The sequence below is a fragment of the Plecotus auritus genome (genome assembly GCF_963455305.1).
Source record: "Plecotus auritus genome assembly, chromosome: 11".
In the NCBI taxonomy this organism is placed as follows: domain Eukaryota; kingdom Metazoa; phylum Chordata; class Mammalia; order Chiroptera; family Vespertilionidae; genus Plecotus; species Plecotus auritus.
In genome coordinates this window covers 37,946,345-37,969,968 of record NC_137777.1, presented here as the reverse complement: position 1 = coordinate 37,969,968, position 23,624 = coordinate 37,946,345, and the positions used below count along the sequence as shown (strand labels likewise).

At 39.2% G+C, this 23,624-nt stretch overlaps 1 protein-coding gene across 2 annotated transcripts in view; it reads right to left on the bottom strand.

The window, feature by feature from the left end:
- LOC308236719 (serine/threonine-protein kinase Sgk3) overlaps positions 1-23,624 on the bottom strand; it is a 126,587-nt gene that overhangs the window by 21,131 nt on the left and 81,832 nt on the right. For both annotated transcript variants that reach the window (XM_080646667.1, XM_080646668.1), the window contains exons 6-10: positions 13,858-13,945; positions 8,655-8,704; positions 6,225-6,282; positions 1,546-1,629; positions 1,307-1,438 (exon numbers count right to left, since the gene is read on the bottom strand). In XM_080646667.1, the coding sequence (XP_080502793.1) occupies positions 1,307-1,438; positions 1,546-1,629; positions 6,225-6,282; positions 8,655-8,704; positions 13,858-13,945 (412 nt within the window). The remainder of the gene's footprint in view (positions 1-1,306; positions 1,439-1,545; positions 1,630-6,224; positions 6,283-8,654; positions 8,705-13,857; positions 13,946-23,624) is intronic.

Genomic DNA, 23,624 nt, shown 5'->3' with positions numbered 1-23,624 from the left:
CGTGTTCATGAGGCAACCAATTGATATCTCTTTCACATCGATATTTCTCCATCTCTCCTCTTCCCTTCCACTCTCTCCAGAAAACAACGGAAAAATATCCTTGGGTGAGGATTAACAACAACAACAAAAAGACATCCTGGCTTTGTTTAAGGCAAACTGCTCAAAGTCTTTAACATGCTGAAACACACTGCGAATCCCCAAAAAACATACTGTTAATCACCAATGGGATACAACATGAAACTGACTTCACCACAGAACCCTTTGTTAGAGGTTCATCTCATCTGATTAACAGTTAGAACACTTTAGAACATGACAGGCTAATATTATTTGACTTATGTGTGGAATCCAATGAACAAAATAAACTGACAAACAAAACAGAATCAAAGGCATGGATGGTTACATGGGACACACTGACGGCTGTCAGCGGAGAGCAGGTTTTGGGAGCTGGATGAAAGAAGGTGAAGAGATTAAGCAAAGAAAAACAAAAACACACATATATAAAACACATAGACCTGTGGTCGTCAAACTGCGGCTCGCGAGCCACATGCGGCTCTTTGGCCCCTTGAGTGTGGCTCTTCCACAAATACCACGGCCTGGGCGAGTCTATTTTGAAGAAGTGGCGTTAGAAGAAGTTTAAGTTTAAAAAATTTGGCTCTCAAAAGAAATTTCAATCGTACTGTTGATATTTGGCTCTGTTGATTAATGAGTTTGCCGACCACTGACATAGACAAAGACAACAGTGTGGTGACAGCCGGAGACAAAGGGGGCTGCGGGGAGGTGGAGGTGGGCAAAGCGGGGATAAATGCGGATGGAGAGAAACTGCATTGGGCAATGGGCATGCAATGCAATGTGCAGATGATGTTTGTTGAGTTGTACACTTGAAACTTGTATGACTTTGTGAACAATGTCACCTCAATAAATTCAATAAGAAAAGAAAATGATAGGATATAGTAGTATTTATATACAAGTATTAAAGCAATAATTATCTAAATTATAAGTCATGTTTTATTCTAATGTTTCAGTATATTATTCTTGCTATATAGTAGTGCCAAAACTATCCATGAAGACTGTAACTTCATGTTAAGTTTCTTTTATGAACCTCCCCACCTTCACCATAAGCTGATTTAAGAAGAGCTTTGAGCTTGCATCATGCTTATTAGCCAGCACCTTAAATATTGTTGCTACTTGACAAATAGCAGTTGATGCTGGACTAACCTTCCAAAAATGTATAAGGAAAGAAAAACTTTGACTGTATTCTATTTTTTCTAAACAGTATCAATATTATAAAACTAATTATAAAACTCACCTCCCCTCCATTAACAAAATCCAGAACAAAATAAAGCTTTTCAGTTGTTTGGAAGGAATAATGTAATCCAACCAAAAATGGATGCTTCACATTTTTCAAGAGCACATTACGTTCAGCCATAATATGTTTTTGCTGTTAAAAAAAAAAAAAGGTAAAGGATCAACTTGTATTATACACAATAAAACAGTTTTGTTAACTGAAAAGAGGGGCTTAGGAGAAACAAAGCTCTTTTATTTCACCTCTCTTCTGTTGAGAACGATTTTTTTCTGTAAAACTTTGACAGCATAAAATTTTCCATCCAGTTTCCGTTTTGCAAGAAGAACCTGTTTTAATTAAAGATTGTGCATACTATTAGAAATGTAAATACTTTAACAGCAATAACTCACTTGTAAATAAATCAATACTTAAATTGTATTTAAAAATCTACAAAAGACCTAGATAATATGAGGTTGTTTTGAAAAATACTAAATTTATTTCTATAAATCCACTTTTCCTTAAGCATTTTAATAAAACAAAAAAAGGATGTTGATCATTTGAATAGCCAGGCACCATTTCTTTGAGTGCTAATGTTTGAGATTCTTACTAAACTTAAGTACCAGAATCTATACTGTTGGAGATCTTTATGCCGTGTGTGTGTGTGTGTGTGTGTGTGTGTGTGTGTGTGTGTGCGCGTGTGCGCGCGCGCGCGCGCGCGCCAACCATGAGTTGAAGAGTGCCCTTAGAAAATACTGAGGCTATAAACTTCATGGCTATATAGAAAAAAAGGAGAAGAAAATGGTTTCTAGATGATCAAAATAACTTTGTGTTTTAACTTTTAGGTTTCTCTTAGAGCAGTGGTTCTCAACCTTTCTAATGCCGCGACCCTTTAATACAGTTCCTCATGTTGTGTTGACCGCCAACCATAAAATTATTTTCATTGCTACTTCATAACTGTAATTTTGCTTCTGTTATGAATCGTAATGTAAATATTTGTGTTTTCCGATGGTCTTAGGCAACCGTGCTAGCGACTGCTGCTATAGAGCCTAAGACCATCGGCAAACACAGATATTTACATTACGATTCATAACGGTAGCAAAATTACAGTTATGAAGTAGCAACGAAAATAATTTTATGGTTGGGGGTCACCACAACATGAGGAACTGTATTAAAGGGTCGCGGCATTAGAAAGGTTGAGAACCACTCTCTTAGAGGCTTCAAATTCAGAAGAGTTGAGAGGAAGAGGCACCGTGGAGAGCTGAGTTGGGTTGCATGCACTTTCAAGGACCTGAAGAAACGTAAGAGGATTTGGCCTCAGAACACAGGTAGACATATACTCAAGATTTTGCAAGTAACTTTAAGGAATTCAAGATGACCCACAAGTTGTGTAACTATTCAATGATACATTCCCAAGCTTTCTAAGATGATCTGGCACAACAGTACATCGCTGGGCCTTCCTTCCGTTCTCATACATCTGTGGTCTTCCTCATCCAACCTATAACCAGTCTAAGCATGAGAAACATCTGACACATCCCAACAGCGGGACCTCTTCAATATACCGAACTAGAGCTTCTCAAACCCAACAGTCCTCAAAACCAAGGGAAGTCTGAGAACTGTCACAGCTCAGAGGAACTTAAGGAGCACACAACTAAATGTAATGTGGTATGGTGGGTGAGATCTGGAATAGAAAAAGATCAAAACTAAGGAAATCTAAATAAATGATGAACTTTAATAATAATGCATCAGCATTGGTTCATTAATTGGAACAAATGTACCATACTAATGTAAGATGTTGATAAAAGGGCAACCTGTGGGTGTAGACTAGGGGATGGTTTGGGAATTCTCCGAACTTTCTGTATTTTTCTCTTTACTCAGTTTTTCTGTAAATCTAAAACTGTTCTAAAAAATGAAGCCTATTAATTTGAAAACAATGATTGTTATTCAAAAAGATGTAGTCAAAACACCTTCAGGGTGAAAATGGCCCGTGCTCAACTGGTGGCATTCTTCTCATGCCCCATTCTTTTGTTCTCTGCAATATTTGACTCTGTTGAACGTTCTTTCCTTCTTACACTTTTCCTTTTCTCAGCACCTCACACCTGCCTGACTTATCCTTCTCTATTTTCATTGGTTCATCTTCAAGTACATTCTGAGATAGTAATTCAAATAATGTGGCAATTAGGAAGTACTGATTTCCTTCAAGTAGGTATTGGTAGATTTGGAGAACAGACAAATGGTTAACAAACAAATAACGCAGGCCTAGCCAGTTTTGCTCAGTGGATAGAGCACCAGCCTGTGGACTCAAGGATCCCAGGTTCGATTCTGGTCAAGGGCAAGTACCTCGGTTGCAGGCTAAATCCCAGCCCCAACGGTTGAGGCAAGTGAGGGAAGCAACCAATCAATGTGTCTCTCTCACATCGATGTTTCTCTCTCTCTCCCCTCCCTTACACTGTGAAAATGAATAGAAAAATATCCTTAGGTTAGAATTAACAACAACAACAACAAAAAACCCACACACAAATGTGCAAATGAAAAAGTGAAACCAAGACCACTCTCTGGAGAAAAGATAAGAATAAATGTTAGATTGCCATTATTTATTTTAGTTTATCATACATATTTTTCTGTTTTTCAAATACATTGTGAATTTGCATTTTTCTGCTTTTCCTTCTTTTTGTGTATTCTGTTTCTCTTTGTTTTACTGCTCAGTTGGTTTCTAATCATTTTGCAAGATTTTTAATTTTTATTAAACAACATGTAAGTAAAATAACTCACAAATCATTATAGTTCAGTAAATTATTACAAAATGAACACATTATGTAACCACTATTCAGGTCAAAAGGTAAAACATTTTGGGTAGCCTGAATTCCCTGCTTTGGCCCCATTCCAGAAACTACTCATCCCTGTCTTTCTCAAAGGTAATCACTATCTCAACTCGTAATAACACAGGTAATTTGATATTATCATTTAAAATTTTTTAAAATTAGAATCATGTAGCATTGTCTCTGCCTAACTTCTTTCACTCTAAATTATCTAATACCCATTCAAGTTGTGGCATGTCGTATAGTTTTTAAAATTTTTATTGCTATGTAGACTACTGCATTACGCAATTTAATCCACTCTTTTGTTGACAGACATTTAAATTGTTGATGAATAACGATGTTATAAATATTCTGGCACATGCCTTTCCCAGTGTATATGTGCATGCATTTCTGTTGGATGTATAGTTAGGAGTAGAACCAATGTGTCATAGGTATTGCATACATTCAACTTCAATAAATAACAAGTTTCATCAGCATTAAAAAACGCAGTGTAGAACAATAAATATCTAATGAAAGATGTGTAATTAGGTCCTTGGAAGTGAATGCAACCCAGCCCATTACAGAACACTATGAAACAGTCCTGAGAAAAAGTAAAGATGAACTAAATCAACAAAAGGATACACCATGGTCACTGATTAGAAGACTCAGTAGTGTAAAGATGACAATTCTTCCCAAACTGATCTACAGACTCGATGCAATCCCAATCAAAATCCAACAGAATCTTGTGGAAACTGGCATGCTAATTTCTAACATTTATATAGATATGCAAAGAGCTAAGAGTAGCCTCATGAAGAATAAGGAGGGAGGACTGGTTCTGTTAGAAATCAAGCTACATTTGTCAAGACAATGTGGTATTGGTGCAAGGATAGACAGACAGACTACTGAAACACAATACACAATCTAGAAACAAATATAAAACATAAAATCTACAAGTAGATCCATGCACATATGGACACTGGAGATGTGATGAAGGCTACCCTGCAGATCAATGGGGAAAGAACAGTCTTTGCATAAATTATGTGGGATACATTAGCTATCCACAGGGAACAAAAGAAACTGTGACCCTACACCTCATATTGTATGCAAGAACCCAAACCGGGTAGACTCTAAACATGAACTTTCCAAAAGATAATGCTTTTTGTTATTAATCACAGAGTATCTCTAACATCTCAAGGAACTGTGAGCATTTTGAAAGCAGATCTATTTCTATCTTCCTATTGCCCAGCATGTAGCAGGTGGTCAAAAAATATATTTGCTGAATTAATGAACACACATGGCTTTAACTGCATGGTCACACTTTCTGGTATCTAGGGAACCCAGAAAACAAGCCAGAGATACAGAAAGCTATGAATATAGCAAACTATAATTAAATACATACATATTTATTTTGACTGCAGATTGAAGTATAACGCAAAAATGCATTTAAATATATTTTATGATTCTGATAACACCATCTATGACACTTCTGGCCTTAAGTGATTGTCTTTCCCTGGTGGTCACACTGTCAAGTTAAATGATTCAGTTGACACTCACTTCTGAGGAGAAGTAGGGTCTTCACAGAACCTTTCTCCCCCAACTATTATTTACACAGCTGCTCACTTTTGTCCTTCTGCCTTAGCTTCCATAGCACCTCTTCAGAGTAGCAATTACTGACCCACCCATCTAAGCAGAGACGCCTCCCCAACGCCCTCTCTCCCCCCCGCCCCCCGCCGCCACTGCCTACAGTTTTCTGTCACTTTGCTCTATTCTTCAATTTCTTCACAGCCCCATTACTACTTACAATTATCTATTTGATTGCATATTTTTAATTGACTATTCCCCCCCACTAGGTTGTAAGCGTCACAAAGGCAGTAACCATGTCAGTTTTGTTCAGTATTATCTAAACAGGGCCCAGAACAGTGCGTGGCACATAGTAGCTGCTCAACATAAACTTTTTGAACAAATGAATTTTATGTTAGAATTTAAGTAGTTGCCTTATCTCCCTAATTATTCTGTCAGTACTTGAAGGTACAGAAAGGATCTTAACTCCATATCCTGCATACCAACAGGCTTTGTGGCCTGGCAAGTAGAAAGCCTGCATTCCTTAAGTACTTATTTACTGAAGGAGAAAATAAACACACTCTTACCTTGCCAAAGCTGCCTTTTCCAATAACTTTTAAGAAATCAAAGTCTGTTGGTTTAGCACTGAAATAAATGAACGACAAGAATGAGCCTCCTAGAAATTGGACAAATGTTAACTTTTAAACATTTCTCAGCACACTCTTTGATAAGTAAATGTTGGGTACAAAACACTTCAGCATGATGACTTCACTTTCACACCAGTGGTAACTCATGTTTAATACAAATTAGGCAATAATAAGTAATAATACCTATTTTCTGATTTGGTATTTTATAACATTATGCCTTGTTAAGTTCTGCTTAAAAGAAACATCAATAGCCTCATTAGAAGAAAATGATACATATAGCTTTGAACTCAATGTAGCTTCTGTCTAAGCCAATTTTATTAACTATAAACCACACCAACGTTGTTAATGAAGAAAATAAATAACTGTATAAATTAGTAATACATTCCAAGGACTCTCCAGTTTGGTAATTCTTCTGAAAAGGAAGTTAATAGCCGAAACACCTAGTAAAGTCACTAAGAAAAATTTCTGATGGAGAAAAAAAGTCATCACAGTGCTTTGCATACATATCACTTACTATGCTTTACAGATAAAGATCTCTTTCTGCTTATTCTCCAAAGTGGTAATGTAGGAAAGCCAGGAGTAGAGAAGCCAGAGGGAATTCTCATATTGTCCTATTTCTACTATCCTGTCAGTAAAAAGAGCGTTGGCTGAATGTAGGCAAAAGCACAGGGTAGCAGAAAGTTGAGTGTAAGCAGCCAGCAGAGCTGTTTCCTTCAACACAGTCTGAACTGCCAAGCTGTACTAAGGAAAGGGGAATGACTCTAGTTAAGAGTCTAAATTTCCTTCAATTCATCATTGAAAGAAATAGTATATTCAAACATGAGAGTAACACCAAGTCTAGGTTAAATAATAACAGGTGAAGGTTAGGGAAATAAATACTTAACTAAGCTTAGATGTTTTTCTTCTTCAAGAACGTGCTCTTTGGACTAGAACGTTATTTTGTTCTTTAATGATATGCCGAGATACTGAAATAATTTTTTAAACAAATATAATAGTGAAAAAACATGCAAATCCCTCATGTTAAACACCCTAACTGAGGCCCCACTGTGAACTGCTGGTGCTGACTGACCAACTCCGTGTTATGATGGCAGTAAAATGCTCAAAGCCAAACTTCCTCTTCTAGTTACCACCCCATTTCTGTGCTTTCCTTTGCAGCAAAAACTCCTCAAGTAAGTGGTTTGAACTCATTGTCCATACCTGCTGTCCTCTCCTCTAGTTCTGTCTTGAACCCTTTCCTGTCGGGGTCTCTGTGCCCACCACACTGCTCGTAACAGTCACCAGTGACTGATCGAAGCCAGTGGTCGATTCTCAATCTTCACCTTACTTGCCCTATTCGCAATATTAACTGAGTCAATGACTCCCTCCCTCCTCGAGAAACTTTCTTCACCTGATTGTGTGACACTGCATTCCTTGTTTTCCTCCTTTCTTACCACTTACTCTTTCTTTAGTGTCCCTTACTGGCTCCTCCCTGACCTCCCTGTAATGCTGAAGTGTCCCATGACCCAATCCTTGGACCATGTCTCTTATCTGTCTATACTCACTGTTTAAGAGGACCAAAAGGGTGAGGGAAGCGTAGTATCCTGGGATAGAAGATAGAATACTTTAGAATTAGTCCAGTAAGGCTGTAAAAACAATTATAAGAAAGGATAGCAACAGTCCTTCTCTAACCCAGGCAGACATTACTGAACTGTTCAGGGCACTCCTCAAACTGAGCCAAGAAGTGGCTTCGGAATCCTTTGTACTCGGTGTTCTGGGCATTCCCTTCCAATGAATTGCTACAGTTGACACTCAAGATAGAGTCTATATTTACCACTCCTGGTGTTCCTCAAAATGTTCCTCCCAGGGTCAATTAAATATGGGAGCAACTGCATAAAGAATGTTTCGCAGCCTTTAATAAACTAATATGTGTCATGAGTACTCTGGAACAAGCTGGCTAACAACCAGGGTTGCACCAATGACACTGAGTACTAGGAGAATACCAATTAGGCCTGCATGGATGCTTCTGTCAAACACTTCCCAAGTACCCCCAGGACTTATGGTCCCCTGGGAAATACAGTCTACTGATTTTACATGCACACGCACACACACAGAAAGAGAGAGAGAGTGAGAAAAAGACAGAGAGAAGGAAGTAACAAAAGTAAAATAGAACCAGATCAATAATTTGTGTGTTAAAAATGCCTCAGAGCTCTATTAAAGCAACGTAAAGCTAGAGCAATAAATTAGGCAAGCATAGGACAGTATTATATGCACTGTAGCTATGGTTATATCTCACAGCCTTCCAATTAAACTGGTCAAATTATATCTGAACATTCACATAAAAAAAAGATCCTCCTAAAATTTAAAGGATTGTTTGAAACAAATCAAACCTACTGAGGATTTCCAGACGGTCCCAGGTTGATGTTCTGTGAGGTAGAGTGTAGCTGTTGAAGTGGGGGGAAAAAAACACATTAAAGTTCATAATGGAGCTTCAACGGTCAATGAATGTTTTCCTAACTGCACCAGATATTTGATGTAATGCCATGTTAAAGAAACCTAAAGCCCTAATCCTAAATAAACATACAGACTTATTTGGAAACATCATAATCATTTTTATGATATATTTTAAGAGCAGTGATAAGGAAAAGGGTAAGGCAGAAATCAAGCCCAAAGTGGAAAAAGAATGGAAGTAAACTGGGGAAAGCTCCATGGAAGAGGTGGGCATTGAAACCACAATTTAAGAGGGATCGTTTTCACATTTAAAGACCTGTTTGCGGGGGGAGGAGATTATCCGGTGAACTTATATGCATAGATGCATGGCTCATGGACACAAACAAGAGTCTGGTGAAGGCCTGGGAGGGGCGGGTGCAGGGTGGAAGGGGTCAGTGGGGAAAAGAAAAGAAAACAAAGGGGACACCGGTAATACTATCAACAATAAAGATTTTAAAAAAATAACCTGATTAAAAATGGCTTTTGGTTTTCAAGTTTTCCAATAAAGATGGATACTTTTACTAGAGGCTTATCTAATTACTAGAGGCCCGATGCATGAAATTCGTGCTAGAGTAGGCCTTCCTTCCCCCGGCTGCTGGCACCAGCTTCCCTCTGGCACCCGGGACCCAGGCTTCCCTCACAGCCCGGCTTTGTCCTGAAGGTCATCCAGGAGGACGTCCGGTCTAATTAGCATACTACGCTTTTATTATTATTGAAGATTTTCCATATAAGCTCTAGATATGAAATAAGCTTTTAAAAACTTAAGTTAATCATGACCAATGAATTTTATCTAAGCAATTTCATATTAGAGACAAATATCATATACATTTCACTTAAATTCATTTGAAACTTAGGGACAATCTCCAGAATATAAGCTATTTTTAAAAATAAAGGACAAAAGTTCTGATGTATAATAATGTTTCTTATGAAACAACAACACTGGCACCAGTTTTTAGTTACAAATCAAATTAATTTCCTAACAATACCTTTATGTGAAAAATCTTTCTGTAATAAAAGGTCAATCCCACCCCCCCAAAAAAAGGTCAATCCCCAGAACACAAAAAAATAGGGAACCATAATAGTCCAGCACAAGATAAAAGAAAATGGTTCATGAAATGAGAATTACCTTATTGTGGCATAATTATAACATAGAGTAATCTCCCCTCCCCAGTTTTATTGAGATATAATTGGCAAGCAGCACTGTATAAATTTAGTTTAAGGTGTAGAGCATAATAATCTGACTTAATACTGTGATTATGTTTACATATTATAATAGTGTTCCATAGAATATGATAACATAATCCAAACTAAATTGTAATTTCAATACACTTATTCTTTTAATGATATGCAGAGAATTGGATCATGTTTCCATTCAATAAATTTTTCTTTTTTTTAAATATATTTTATTGATTTTTTACAGAGAGGAAGGGAGAGGGATAGAGAGTCAGAAACATCGATGAGAGAGAAACATCCATCAGCTGCCTCCTGCACGCCCCCCACTGGGGATGTGCCCGCAACCAAGGCACATGCCCCTGACCGGAATCGAACCTGGGACCCTTCAGTCCGCAGGCCAACGCTCTATCCACTGAGCCAAACCGGTTTCGGCAATAAATTTTTTTTGATTAGATGAGGGAAGTGAATTCAGTAAGCGTGGATTAAATAATAACATGAACAACTTGTCCTCTGAATTACATTAACATGTAGTAAGATTTTATTATTTGGCAATAGTTTTTCCAGTAGAGCACATTTCTGAAATAATAATGAAAATTACTGGAGTACATAATTAGGTAACTTTTAACTCTACCTACTATTTTTTTTTTAACCAACACCATTTATCCCCCTCCACCCTCCTCCACCTCCACCCACCCCTCGCCTCTCTGCAATGACTACACTGTTGCCTGCATAAATGAGTTCTCTCTTTTTTCCCCTCCTCAATCCCCCAGCTCCCCCTCCCAGCTATTTTTAAATATTACTTCTAATCACTAAACTGAAGGTGAGGTATAATTTATTAACAGAGTGAACACTAATCAAGAACATGTTTCTTTACTTCTCTTGACCTCTATTTTTCTCTCTATAAATAAGGGGTAAGTCCATATGCCTTCTAAGATATTATCTGGCTATTAACTTCATAGAGTTATCGACTTAAAAAGTCCTAACTTGTAACTATTAATAAGTAATTACAAGTACAAGACAAGTATTGCTTGTTCCATTTTTTAAAAAATATATTTTAATTGATTTTTTATAGAGAGGAATGGAGAGGGATAAAGAGTTAGAAACATCAATGAGAGAGAAACATTGATCAGCTGCCTCCTGCACACCCCCTACTGGGTATGTGCCCGCAACCATGTTCCCTTTTTAAAAGAGATTCTTTTTATCAGTATTTTAAAACTGCAAGATATCCTAGTCTAAGTTTCAGATTTTCTGGATGAAAAAAGAAAAAAGAAAGTAAATTCAGATCTAAAGCTAATAGTGACAGAATAGAAGCCAGGAGCCAGGAATCTTTCAGTTGGTTCTTTCTTTTATTCTTTTCTTTTCTTTTTTTAGAGAGAGAGAGAGGAAAGGAGAGAGAGAGAGTGAAACATTGATGTGAGAGCGAAATACTGACCAGCTGCCTCCTGCATGCCCCTACCAGGGACCCAGCCCACAACCAGGCATGTGCCCTGACAGGGAATTGAACTAGCAACCTTTCGGTGCACAGGACAACACCCAACCAACTGAGGGCTCAGTTTGGTTCTTTCAAAACCAACTGTCTATTATAGCAAGGTAAGACATTCTCTAATTGACTTAAATCTACATACTCTCAACATGATTAGCAAGTAAAACATGGAAAACCATGGTTATACAGATTTTTGTCCTTTAAAATATTTTTAAACATTTTCATCTTTTTCAATTAATAATATATACTCGTAGTTGGAAAATATGGAAAGAACTAGGAAGACTTCTTTTTAAAAAAAAATCCATAACTTTACCAACAGATAATTTTGTAAAATTTTAACAGTAATTTCATATACTGTAGTCTGCATAACTTTTCAAAACTGGCTGTAATCACACTGTGTGAATATACAGATAAAATGTTATACCCTGATTTCATCTAATAGTATGTCAAAACTTAAAATACATCTTCAAAAATATTTTTTAAACGTACAATGTATAGAGACATACTATTTGATCGATGAATGTTTAACGTGATTTTACTTTTTCATTATAAATCATACTAAACCGAACATCTTTGTCTTTTTTCCATAGGAAGGATTATTTCATTTGCCTCAACTCCCAAAGGACATGAATATTTATGTATGATTCATATTGCCAAATTGCTTTCCAAAAGAGTTGCATGAATTTATGACACCAGTAATGCCCAAGGGTGCCCATTGTACCTTACCCCCTCAGTCCTACAGTATTTTATTTATGTTACATTTTAGTTAACTTGGTGGAGAGAAAAAAAAATCTCATTTAAAAATTTAGTCTTCTATTGGTATCAAGGCTGAACATTTTTCCATACAGTTATTTACAAACAGTATTTCTTCATGTTCCTTTTTCTTTTATCTACTGGGATCTTAAATATCATTCTTTTGAAAAATCCACTTATATGAGCTTTTTCTATAGACACTATTCCTTCTACCTCATTTGTTACAAATGCTTTCCAGTTTCTCTTCGGATTAGTCACTGAAGTATAAGATAAAAATATTCTTTTACGCTGTCCTAGGAGCAACCATGTCACAGAAGGAAAAGTTAAACCTGTCCTCTTAACTGAGAATCCCCTTGGGGCCTCAGAGAAACATTACTACTTTCCAGCAGTTGCAAAAAAGGAATACAACTATTATCAAATGAAGGTTTTAGCTGTCATGTTCCAACTCATAATATTATCTTTTAAGTTACAAAAAGAGAACCATGACATAATTAAAAGACATTATAAAAACAAAAATGCCCTTCAACCCAAAACCTCTGATTTGCATGTATATATTTTAATAATCAATTTTGAATTATAAAGGTATTATCGTATTTATAACACTTGTAATTATAATTTGAATTGCTAACTAATAATCCGTTGAGTTAAATTATTATAATTCACCTTTCCCAGATAATTTTTAAAGTAAGTGAAGAAAATAGCTTCGTGCCGAAACCAGTTTGGCTCAGTGGATAGAGCGTCGGCCTGCGGACTGAAGGGTCCCGGGTTCGATTCCGGTCAAGGGCATGTACCTTGGTTGCAGGCACATCCCCAGTGGGAGATGTGCAGGAGGCAGCTGATCGATGTTTCTCTCTCTCATCGATGTTTCTAGCTCTCTATCCCTCTCCCTTCCTCTCTGTAAAATATCAATGAAATATATTTAAAAAAAAATAGCTTCGTAATAAGGCATGAGCTTATTAAATTTATCGTAATTTACTTTAAAAAATAAAAATATCCGCCCAGCCAGTGTGGCTCAATGATTGAGCACTGACCTATGAACCAGGAGGTCATGGTTCAATTCCTGGTCAGGGCACATGCCTGGGTTTCGGGCCCAATATCCAGTAGGGGGTGTGCAGGAGGCAGCCAATCAATGATTCTCTTTCATCATTGATGTTTCTATTTCTCTTTCCCTCTCCCTTCCTCTCTGAAATCAATAAAAATATATTTAAAAAATAAAATAAAAATAAATAAAAATTAAAATATCCTATTCAAGTATAGTGATGAAGATGCAGGCATACAGTGACCAAAAAAATAAGATGTAAAGTGAAGAGAGTGGAATACAAAACTGTATACACTATATAATTAGAATTAGATAATTCTGAAAAATCACTATATGTTAAGAGAAGATTAGAAAGAAAAACCACTAAAGTGTTAAAAATTACTTGGGTCTGATAATATGGGTAATACTTCCCTTCTTACTATTTTCAAAACTGTTTAATTAACATGTATTACTTTTTATTATAAAATGTGCTCATTTATAAATTTTATAATAGTGATCAGTAAGAAGTATGTACATTTGTTTTTATATATTCTACAGAACAGAAAATTTACAATGGATAAAATGACTTTGTTTTAACTATATGTCCTAAAGTTGCCAATAATTTCATCTTTGGGGAATGGTATTTTTTTCTGTTAAAAAATACATTCCCTTTTAACTACCTTCTCAGTACTTCTTTCATCTTCATCTTCAGATGGATCTGACTGGTGTTTCGGACTGTCCATTTGAAGGAACGCTCTGACATCTGGACTGAAAACAAAAATTAACTTTATTATGACTTTGAAAGTATTTCTACAGCTTTTCTCCCTTTTAAAATGAAAATAATTATAATAATATTTATAGTAATAAAGCCAAACAAAATCTATTAATATTCATTATTATAAAAGGAATAAGCAAATTATTTTAAAAAAAATAGAGAATCCAACATGGGCAAAGGCATAAATAGTCAGTTCATAGAAGACAAAACCCAAACGGTAAGAAAATTTATCAAGATGCCTAACTTCACTAATAGTACAAGAAATACAAATTAAAATAATGAGATGCCACTTTATGCCCATTAAATGGCAAAAATTAGAAAGATAGATAATATCAAAAGTTGGTAGGCATATAGGGAAAGAGACATCCTCAGGTATCGCTGGTGAGAATGTAAAATGAGGCAAGTTTTCTGAAAAGCAATCTGGCAGGACTTGGTGAGACTGTGTATGCATTTCCCTGACCTAGAAATTCCAGTTCTAGGAACAAACTACAGAAAAAAATTATGCACAGGTTCAGTGAAAGGCATGTAACTAGGATACTCATTGCAACACTCCTTACAGCAGTGAATCAGAAGCAAAACAGCCATCTACCACTAGAGAAATGAGTAGGCAAGCATAGAAATTGCCTACAGCAGGCAGAAATAAGGAACTACAGCACAGTACCATTTATGTGTATACGTATATTAAATACTTAGGAACACAAAGCAACAGTCAGTAAACAGATATCCAAAGACATATAACAAACACATTAAAGTGGGTATCAATAGTGGAATGAAGAATTGGGAGTGAAGATCAATGATGAAGAGAAAAAAATGAACTAAAATAAAAGAGGGGCTTTGTGTGGATGAATGACAATCCCGAGCAATGATTCAATCTCTGTATCAGAGGCACCATCTACCAAATTGTTCTTTTTTTCTTCTTGAGATATACCTGATATTTGTATGTATTGTAAAATGATCACAATAAGTCCAATGAACATCCATCACTAGACACAGTTACAATTTTTTTTCTTGTGACGAGAACCTTTGAGATCTACTCTCTTGGCAAGTTTAAATACAGTGGTGCAAAAATAGACTTACAGCTGTGAGTGTGCAGAACAGAGTTTATTCTTGTACAATTATTTATTAACTAGGGCCCAGTGCACAAAATTCATGCATGGGTAGGGTCCCTAGGCCTGGCCGGTGATCAGGGCCGATCAGGGCCTTCCTTTGTTTCTCGCTGCCCTGATGGTCAGCGCATGTCATAGTGAGCTGTTGAACTCCTGGTCGGTCAAACTCCCGAGGGGACAATTTGCATATTAGCCTTTTATTATATAGAATTATTGTATCATTTTCCATACGAATTAAACCCACTTTTGCTGAATCCTGTATATACTCTACAACCTAGGATTTCTATTTCAAGAGACATCAGAAATGTTTGCACATGTGCCCCAAAATATATGTTAATGGCAATATTATTCATCATAGTCAGAAAACGGAAACAATTCACATGTCCATCAGTGGTAGAATGGATAAACTATGGTCTATTCACACAATGGGATATATACAGCTATGGAAACAGAACAAACCACAGCTTTATGTGACAACATAGTGACTCTCACATTGTTGAAAATAAGCCAGATAAAGAGTATGTATTGTATGATCCCATTTGCATAAAGTTGAAAATCAGAACACATTAATCTCTGCTGCTAAAAAATCTGGAGAATGATTACCTCTGGGTTAGAAGAGAGGTGGAGAGGAGATATGTGAGGGGCTTCAGGAGTGCTGGTAACGTTCTATTGCTTGGCCTGGGGGGTGGCAACTCAGATGTATTCCCTTTTACATAATTTAGTAAGCTGTACAGTCATGATTTCTGCTCTTTCCTGTATGTGCTATATACTACAATAAAGCTACAATAAGGTCTTTCTGCTTCCATTTGCATTTCTTAAATAGGGAAGGAAATGTTCAGTTATTTTGGGTGACTAATCAGCCATTTGTAGCTCCTCTTTTGTAAATCAATGTGCTTTCTCCATTTTTCATTTGGTGTCTTAAGTGTGAATTATCTGCATGAGCTATTTCCACGTTAAGTATATTTATTTATTGTCCTTTATCATGGGAAACTTTTTGTTGTTGTTGTTAATCCTCACCTGAGAATATTTTTCCATTGATTATTAGAGAGTGGAAAGAAGAAGGAAACACAAAAGAGAGAGAAACATTGATGTGAGAGAGACACATCGATTGGTTGCCTCCCACATGCTCCCGGACTAGGGCCAGGGATCGAACCTACAACCGAGGTATGTGCTCTTGACCACAATCAAACCCGGGACCCTTCAGTCTGAGGGCCGACACTCTCTCCACTAAACCAAACCAGCTAGGGCCATGGGAAGCTTTTTATATTTTTAAAATTTTTAATTTCACTTGTGATTTGGGAGATTCAAACGATTTTTATTAGCCAAATTTGTCAGTTTTACTTTGTAACACATCAAGCACTGTCAATATGCTCAGAAAACCAATTTTTATCAGGGAAATACTAACATATACCAATTTTTTAGTTATTTTAAAAATCAATTTTAATAAAGTTGTTTTAAAAATAAACTTTTCTCTATTGAAGTAAAGCACTTTCTAAAGCTCATTTCACACACTAATAATAACCACATTAGATCTAGTTCAAGATGCACTTGCTGAATGGCTTCTTGCTCTCTTAAATCTGTACTATTTTATAAATAGTTTGATGTTCAAATGAAGATTGTGAACATTAACAAAGTTCCATTAACAATAGATAAGATCTGGAATATATGAAATCTCACTTTTTATTAAAAAGAAAAATGTCAGTTAAAATTAAGTTTTAAAAAACAACAACTTGAGCTATTTTTGAGGCGCTGGAAAGGCCCTATATCCTAAATAGAATGATGGTCGTTACAAAGTGTATATGTATGTAAAAATCCATTGGGTTGTAAACTTAAGAATTGTGTATTATATAAAACTAGAGGCCCGGTGCATGAAATTCATGCACAGGTGCAGTCCCTAGACCAGGCTGGCGACTGAAGCACGAGCATCTGGTGTGGAAGGGCAGGTCCCAGTTGACCTCTGGGCCCTAGGCAGCACCTGGGCCCCCGGACCCCCACACGTCCCCTCCGCCTAAATCACGGCACCCGAATCGCCACGCGGAGATGCGGTGAGTACAACCAGACTCTGTGGGCCGGCGCGCAGCGTGGGCCTCTGGGCCGCCCAGTAGCGCTGCATGGAAGCCGGGCAGGCAGCACACTCTTTCCTGGCAGGCCTGACAGACAGGCTCCTGCGCGAACCCACGGGAAGCCCGACCAGCCCCTGCGGTCCCAGTGGCTGCGGCCTGGCTCACCAGGAAGAGGGTGCAAGGGTGCCCAGCACCTGAGCATGAGGGTTTCCCTGGCATAGGAGACCTGGCGTCCCGGGGGAGGGTAGCAGGGGGAGTGAGAGTGAGCTCGGTGGACACCCTGCATTCTCACCGCACCTCTGTCCCCGTCACCCTCACCTGCAGATAGCCGGTGAGAGGTCACAGCCCCCGACCTGAGCGCTGCAGGAGGTTGGTCGCTGCCACCCACCCCCAGATCCCCGTCCCTGCCCGGGCCCAGCCCCAATTGAGCTATCAGAGCCTGCTGGCCGCTGGCCGCCATCTGTGGGACAATCGGTCAGGGACGGACCCCCTGCCCGGCTCCCTCAGTGCCTGGGTGCTGGATGGCACCCTCCCAGCCCATTGTAATCTGTGGGGCGATTGGGCCCCTGCTCAAACCCGCCTTGACCTGGCACCGCCCACTCACCTGCTCCACCATCCCGCTGCAGTCCCACTCTCATTGGGCCCATCGGGGCCGGCAGCACCTCCACTGCCGCCCGCTGCCAGTGCCGCGTCACCGATGCCCACCATGTTCTGCACCACCCCCTGGTGGTCAGCGCACATCACAGTGAGCGGTCGAACTCCCGGCCAAACGCCCAGTCAAACAATTTGCATATAATAGTTTTATTATATAGGATAATGTTAATATATAATTTATATAGGATAAAACAATCAAACTGTGCCCAGCTGGTGTGGCTCAGTGGTTGAGCGTCCATCCAGGAACCAAAGGGTCACAGTTCAATCCCTGGTCAGGCACATGCCCAGGTTGCGGGCTTGATCCCCAGTAGGGGGCATGCAGGAGGCAGCCGATCGATGATGTTTCTCTCTCATCAATATTTCTATCTCTCCATCTCCCTTCCTCTCTCCTTTTTTTTAAAAAAAAAAATCAATAAAAAACATATTAAGAACAACAATCAAGCCGAAACCGGTTTGGCTCAGTGGATAGAGCGTCGGCCTGCGGACTGAAAGGTCCCAGGTTCGATTCCGGTCAAGGGCATGTACCTTGGTTGCGGGCGCATCCCCAGTAGGAGGTGTGCAGGAGGCAGCCGATCGATGTTTCTCTCTCATCGATGTTTCTAACTCTCTATCCCTCTCCCTTCCTCTCTGTGAAAATCAATAAAATATATTTAAAAAAAAAAAAGAACAACAATCAAATTGCTTTTAGTTGAATTATAATATCAAATATCCCATCTTTATAATACTACTCTTCTAGATCCAGACAGAATATTTATAATTTAGTATCTAATGTTAGAGGTTCTGAGTAACACTGTCCAAAATACTAGGAAAAATAATCACCTCCACCACCATTTATTCCATTCTTAGTCCATGTGAGGCTCTCTCTGAAATGAAGGAGCAATTTTAAGATATCTCGATGTATGAATTACATTTCAAACAAGCCACAATGTTTAAAAAATAATTATACAAATAGCAAAACAATAAAAGGTTATTTGCTGAGGAATACACCAGATACAGGAACCCTGAGTTCAAGGTTCCTCCTCAATTTTGTGCCCCTCGGTCACCTGCTGAAGCCCTGAATGAAAAGGTAGCTGCTCTTCAGTGCACTGGCTAACCTCCGGGCTACTGCAGCTACTGGACCCCCCTGACCCTGTCCCTTGTGAGTGTCAGGGGAAATCCAGAGCATGGGCAGAAAACCTGGGTTAGATGAGGTTCAGTTTAAGAATTCTACTTAGTAAGTTACATTAAGTGAGTCAAAAAAGGAGGTCAGAGAACCTGCTCAGAATGGTAGAAACCTACTGTAAACTGTAAAGAACTATACAAAAGGTAATGTAAAAAAAATCATTGCTTTTAGAACAATTGCTAAAAATACAGTCCTTCAGTGCTGTGATCTTCAAGAGTGTGGTGTCTGCATCACTGTCCAAAACGCAACCCTTACTTACATCTACGTAGAAAGGTAAGCTGTGAAGCAGCTCCACAAACACTTTGTTCTCTTTATTTCTTAGAATATAATACTTTACACAGACAAGTAACATACATGTAAATTACAAATCACAATAAACATGATGAATACCCATGAAGAAATTACCGGACTCAAAATGAAACGTATCTCAAACCCTGTTCCTGGGTATTTCTGACAGGACACACCCGTTCTGCCTCCATGGGCAGCTGCGGGTCTATAGAAGGAGTTTAAACTCATTAGCACAAGACACACACACAGGCTGTGAAAGCACCATGCTGGTGGCTGCCTGGAATGCTGTGTTGAGAACGGCTGGAGGCCTCTGGATGGAAGAGAACAAGAGTGGTGGCACGTGGGCCTGAGCCTTGCCAACTTCTTCAGAGGCCTTATCTCCTTAATGAAAATCTACTCGGTGTTCCAGTCATACTTAAGTGTCCTGAACACTTCAGGCTTTTTGTAGACTCCTACACGCACTGCTCCCTTCGCCTGTAATGCTCTCTCTGTGTTTTCTTTTTGTTTGTTTTTGTTTATTTTTTAATTTAATAAATCTTTATTTTTCAGATTATTACAATTGTTCCTCTTTTTTCCACCCATAGCTCCCCTCCACCTGGTTTCCACCCCACCCTCTGCCCTTACCTCCCCCCACACTGTCCTCATCCATAGGTGTATGATTTTTGTCCAGTCCCTTCCCGCATCCCCCACACACTGTTCCCCCCGAGAATTGTCAGTCCATTCCCTTTCTATGCCCCTGATTCTATTATATTCACCAGTTTATTCTGTTCATCAGATTTTTTATTCACTTGATTTTTAGATTCCCTTGTTGACAGACATGTATTTGTTGGTCTTTACCTTTTTCTTCTTCTTCCTCTTCTTAAAGAATACCTTTCAGCATTTCATATAATACTGATTTGGTGGTGATGAACTCCTTTAGCTTTTTCTTGCCTGTGAAGCTCTTTATCTGCCCTTCAATTCTGAATGATAGCTTTGCTGGGTAGAGTAATCTTGGTTGTAGATTCTTGCTATTCATCACTTTGAGTATTTGTTGCCACTCCCTTCTGGCCTGCATAGTTTCTGTTGAGAAATCAGCTGACAATCATATGGGTGCTCCATTGTAGATAATTGTTTTTCTCTTGCTGCTTTTAATATTCTCTTGGTCTTTTGCTCTTGGCATTTTAATTATGGTGTGTCTTGGTGTGGTCCTCTTTGGATTCCTTCTGTTTGGGTTTCTTTGCGCTTCCTGGACTTGTAAGTCTATTTCTTTCACCAGGTGGGGGAAGTTTTTGGTCATTATTTCTTCAAATAGATTTTCAATATCTTGCTCTCTCTCATCTTCTGGCACCCCCATAATTCCGATGTTGGTATGCTTGAGGTTGTCCCAGAGGCTCCTTACACTATCTTCAAATTTTTGAATTATTTTTTCTTTTATTTTTTGCTTCTTTGTATTTCAAATCTTTGAATTTATTCTTGTGGTCCTCTAGTCTGCTGTTGGGTCTCTGTATAATATTTTTTATTTCAGTCAGTGTATGTTTAATTTCTAGTTGGTCCTTTTTCATATCCTCGAGGGTCTCATTAAATTTATCAACCTTTTCTAGAAAATTATTGAAAAACCTTTTAACCATGGTTTTGAACTCTATATCCAGTTGTTTGCTTTCCTCCATTTCTTTCATTTGTGATCTGTTTCTTTGTCTCTGCATTTTCGCTGCTTCCCCGAGTTGGTAGAGTAGCTTTGTGTGCTAGTGTCCTATAGGGCCCAGTGGCTCAGCCTCCCCAGTTACCTGAGGTGGACACTCTTGGTGCACCCCTTTGTGGACTGTGTTCTCAGCCTTGTTGTAGTTAAGTCTTTTTTTTTTCTTTTTTTTTTTTAATAAATCTTTATTGTTCAGATTATTACAGGTGTTCCTCTTTTTTCCCCCCATAGCTCCCCTCCACCTGATTCCCCACCCCACCCTATGCCCTTACCCCCCGCCACTGTCTTCATCCATAGGTGTAAGCTTTTTGTCCAGTCTCTTCCCGCACCTTTCACACCCCCTCCCCCCTGAGAATTGTCAGTCCACTCCCTTTCTATGTCCCTGATTCTATTATATTCACCAGTCCATTCTGTTCTTCAGATTTTTTATTCACTTGATTTTTAGATTCACTTGTTGGTAGGTATGTATTTGATGTCATTTTGTTGTTCATAACTTTTATTTTTACCTTTTTCTTCTTCTTCCTCTTCTTAAAGAACACCCTTCAGCATTTCATGTAATCCTGGTTTGGTGGTGATGAACTCCTTTAGCTTTTTCTTGTCTGTGAAGATCTTTATCTGACCTTCAACTCTGAATGATAGCTTTGCTGGGTAGAGTAATCTTGGTTGTAGGTTCTTGCTGTTCATCACTTTGAATATTTCTTGCCACTCACTTCTGGCCTGCATAGTTTCTGCCGAGAAATCAGCTGACAGTCGTATGAGTGCTCCCTTGTAGGTAACTAACCGTTTTTCTCTTGCTGCTTTCAAGATTCTCTCTTTGTCTTTTGCCCTTGGCATTTTAATTATGATGTGTCTTGGTGTGGTCCTCTTTGGATTCCTCTTGTATGGGGTTCTGTGTGCTTCCTGAACTTGTAAGTCTATTCTTTCACCAGGTAAGGAAAGTTTTCTGTCATTATTTCTTCTAATAGGTTTTCAATATTTTGCTCTCTGTCTTCTTCTGGCACCCCAAAAATTCGGATGTTGGTACGCTTAAAGTTGTCCCAGAGGCTCCTTACACTATCTTCATATTTTTGGATTTTTTTCTTTTTGTTTTTCTGGTTGGGTGTTTTCTGTTTCCTCATATTGCAGATCTTTGGTTTGATTCTTGAGGTACGTTGATCTACAGTTGAGTTTCTGTATATTCTTTATTTCAGACAGTGTATGCTTAATTTCTGACTGGTCCTTTTCCATTTTTTTGGCATTCTCATTAAGGTCCTTGAAGGTCTCACTAAGCTCCTCGGAGGTCTCATCAAGTTTCTCGGCGGTTTTTAGAAGATTCTTGAGTAACCTTATAAATGTGGTTCTGAACTCTATGTCATCCATTAGTTTGCTTTCCTCCATTTCTCTCATTCGTGACATGTTTCTTTGTCTCCGCATTTTGCTGCTTCCTTGTGTTGATGGAGTGGCTTTGCGTGGTAGGTGACCTATAGGGGCCAGTAGCTCAGCCTCCCCAATCACCTGAGGTGGATGCCTTTGGTACACCCCTTTGTGGGCTGAGTGCAAAGTCTTGGTGTAGTTAAGCCTTGATTGCTGTTGGTACACTGGGAGGAACTGACCTCCAGGCCAATTGGCTGTGAGGACCCGCTGTGTCTATTATGGAAGAACTGCTGCGCTGGAGACATGCTTATGGTGCAGGACTTGTTTCAGTGGGGCTTTGGTGCTCACTGAGTCTGCCTCTTGAATGTGTCACTTATGGATGTGAGGAGTTGAAATCTGGTGTCTCACACTGACCACTAGGTACACTGGCTTCTGGATCTCCAATGGGGTGCAGGTCAGCTACTGTCTGAGGCCACCCAGCAGGAGCTACAGCAAGAACTACAGTTTTCTCCTCTTTGCTTGGGGTTTGGAGGTTTTGGAGCTGTCTGACCCGGGCTGCAAGTTTGCTAGGTTAAGCTGCAATAGGGCAGGCCATTCATATGCTAAAGCCACTGCTTGGAGCTTGGGTGGGTTCGTAGATTGTGCAAGGCGGGGTCTCAGGGCATGACTAGGCTAGGGCATGGCAAACAGCGATGGCTGCCAGTAAGCCAGCTCTGCAGCTCTGCGTCTCTGACCGTGTCACCGCGTCCCGCGCCCCAGCACAATAAACAATTGTTCCTGCGCACAGCCCTGCAAGCAAGCCTCCCTCACTTTCCGACCCCACAGCAGACAGTCCAGCTTCTCCCCGTAGGAGTTTGGGTCCCCCGCATCTCCCAGAAAGGAGTTCAGAGTAATTGGGAGCTTATCTCCCTTCAGGTTGAAAACAGCAGCGCTCCCAGTCACCCGTCATCAGCCCGATTTGCGTGTCTCCGTACCTCAGCTTTTCAGCGCTTGTGCACCCCTCAATGCTGTTTGCTCTTTCCTTCTAGTTGTAGAACTTCCACTCAGCCAGCTTTCCCGTGGTTCTGGGTGATAGACATTTTGTCTTTTAGTTGTAGTTTTGAAATTGTTGTGTGAGGCAGCAGTTTAGGTGTTTACCTACGCCGCCATCTTGGATCTCCGACCCGGGAATATATTCTTAAAGAATCCTGTAGTTAAGTCTTGATTGTTGTTGGTATCACTGGGAGGAATTGACCTCCAGGCCAATAGGCTGTGAGGATCAGCTGTGTCTACGCTGGGAGAACTTCTGTGCTGGAGACACTCTTATGAGACAAGACTTGCAAAATTGCAAAAGCCTCTGTGCTCAGCTTGGATGGGGCCGAGTTTCAGGGC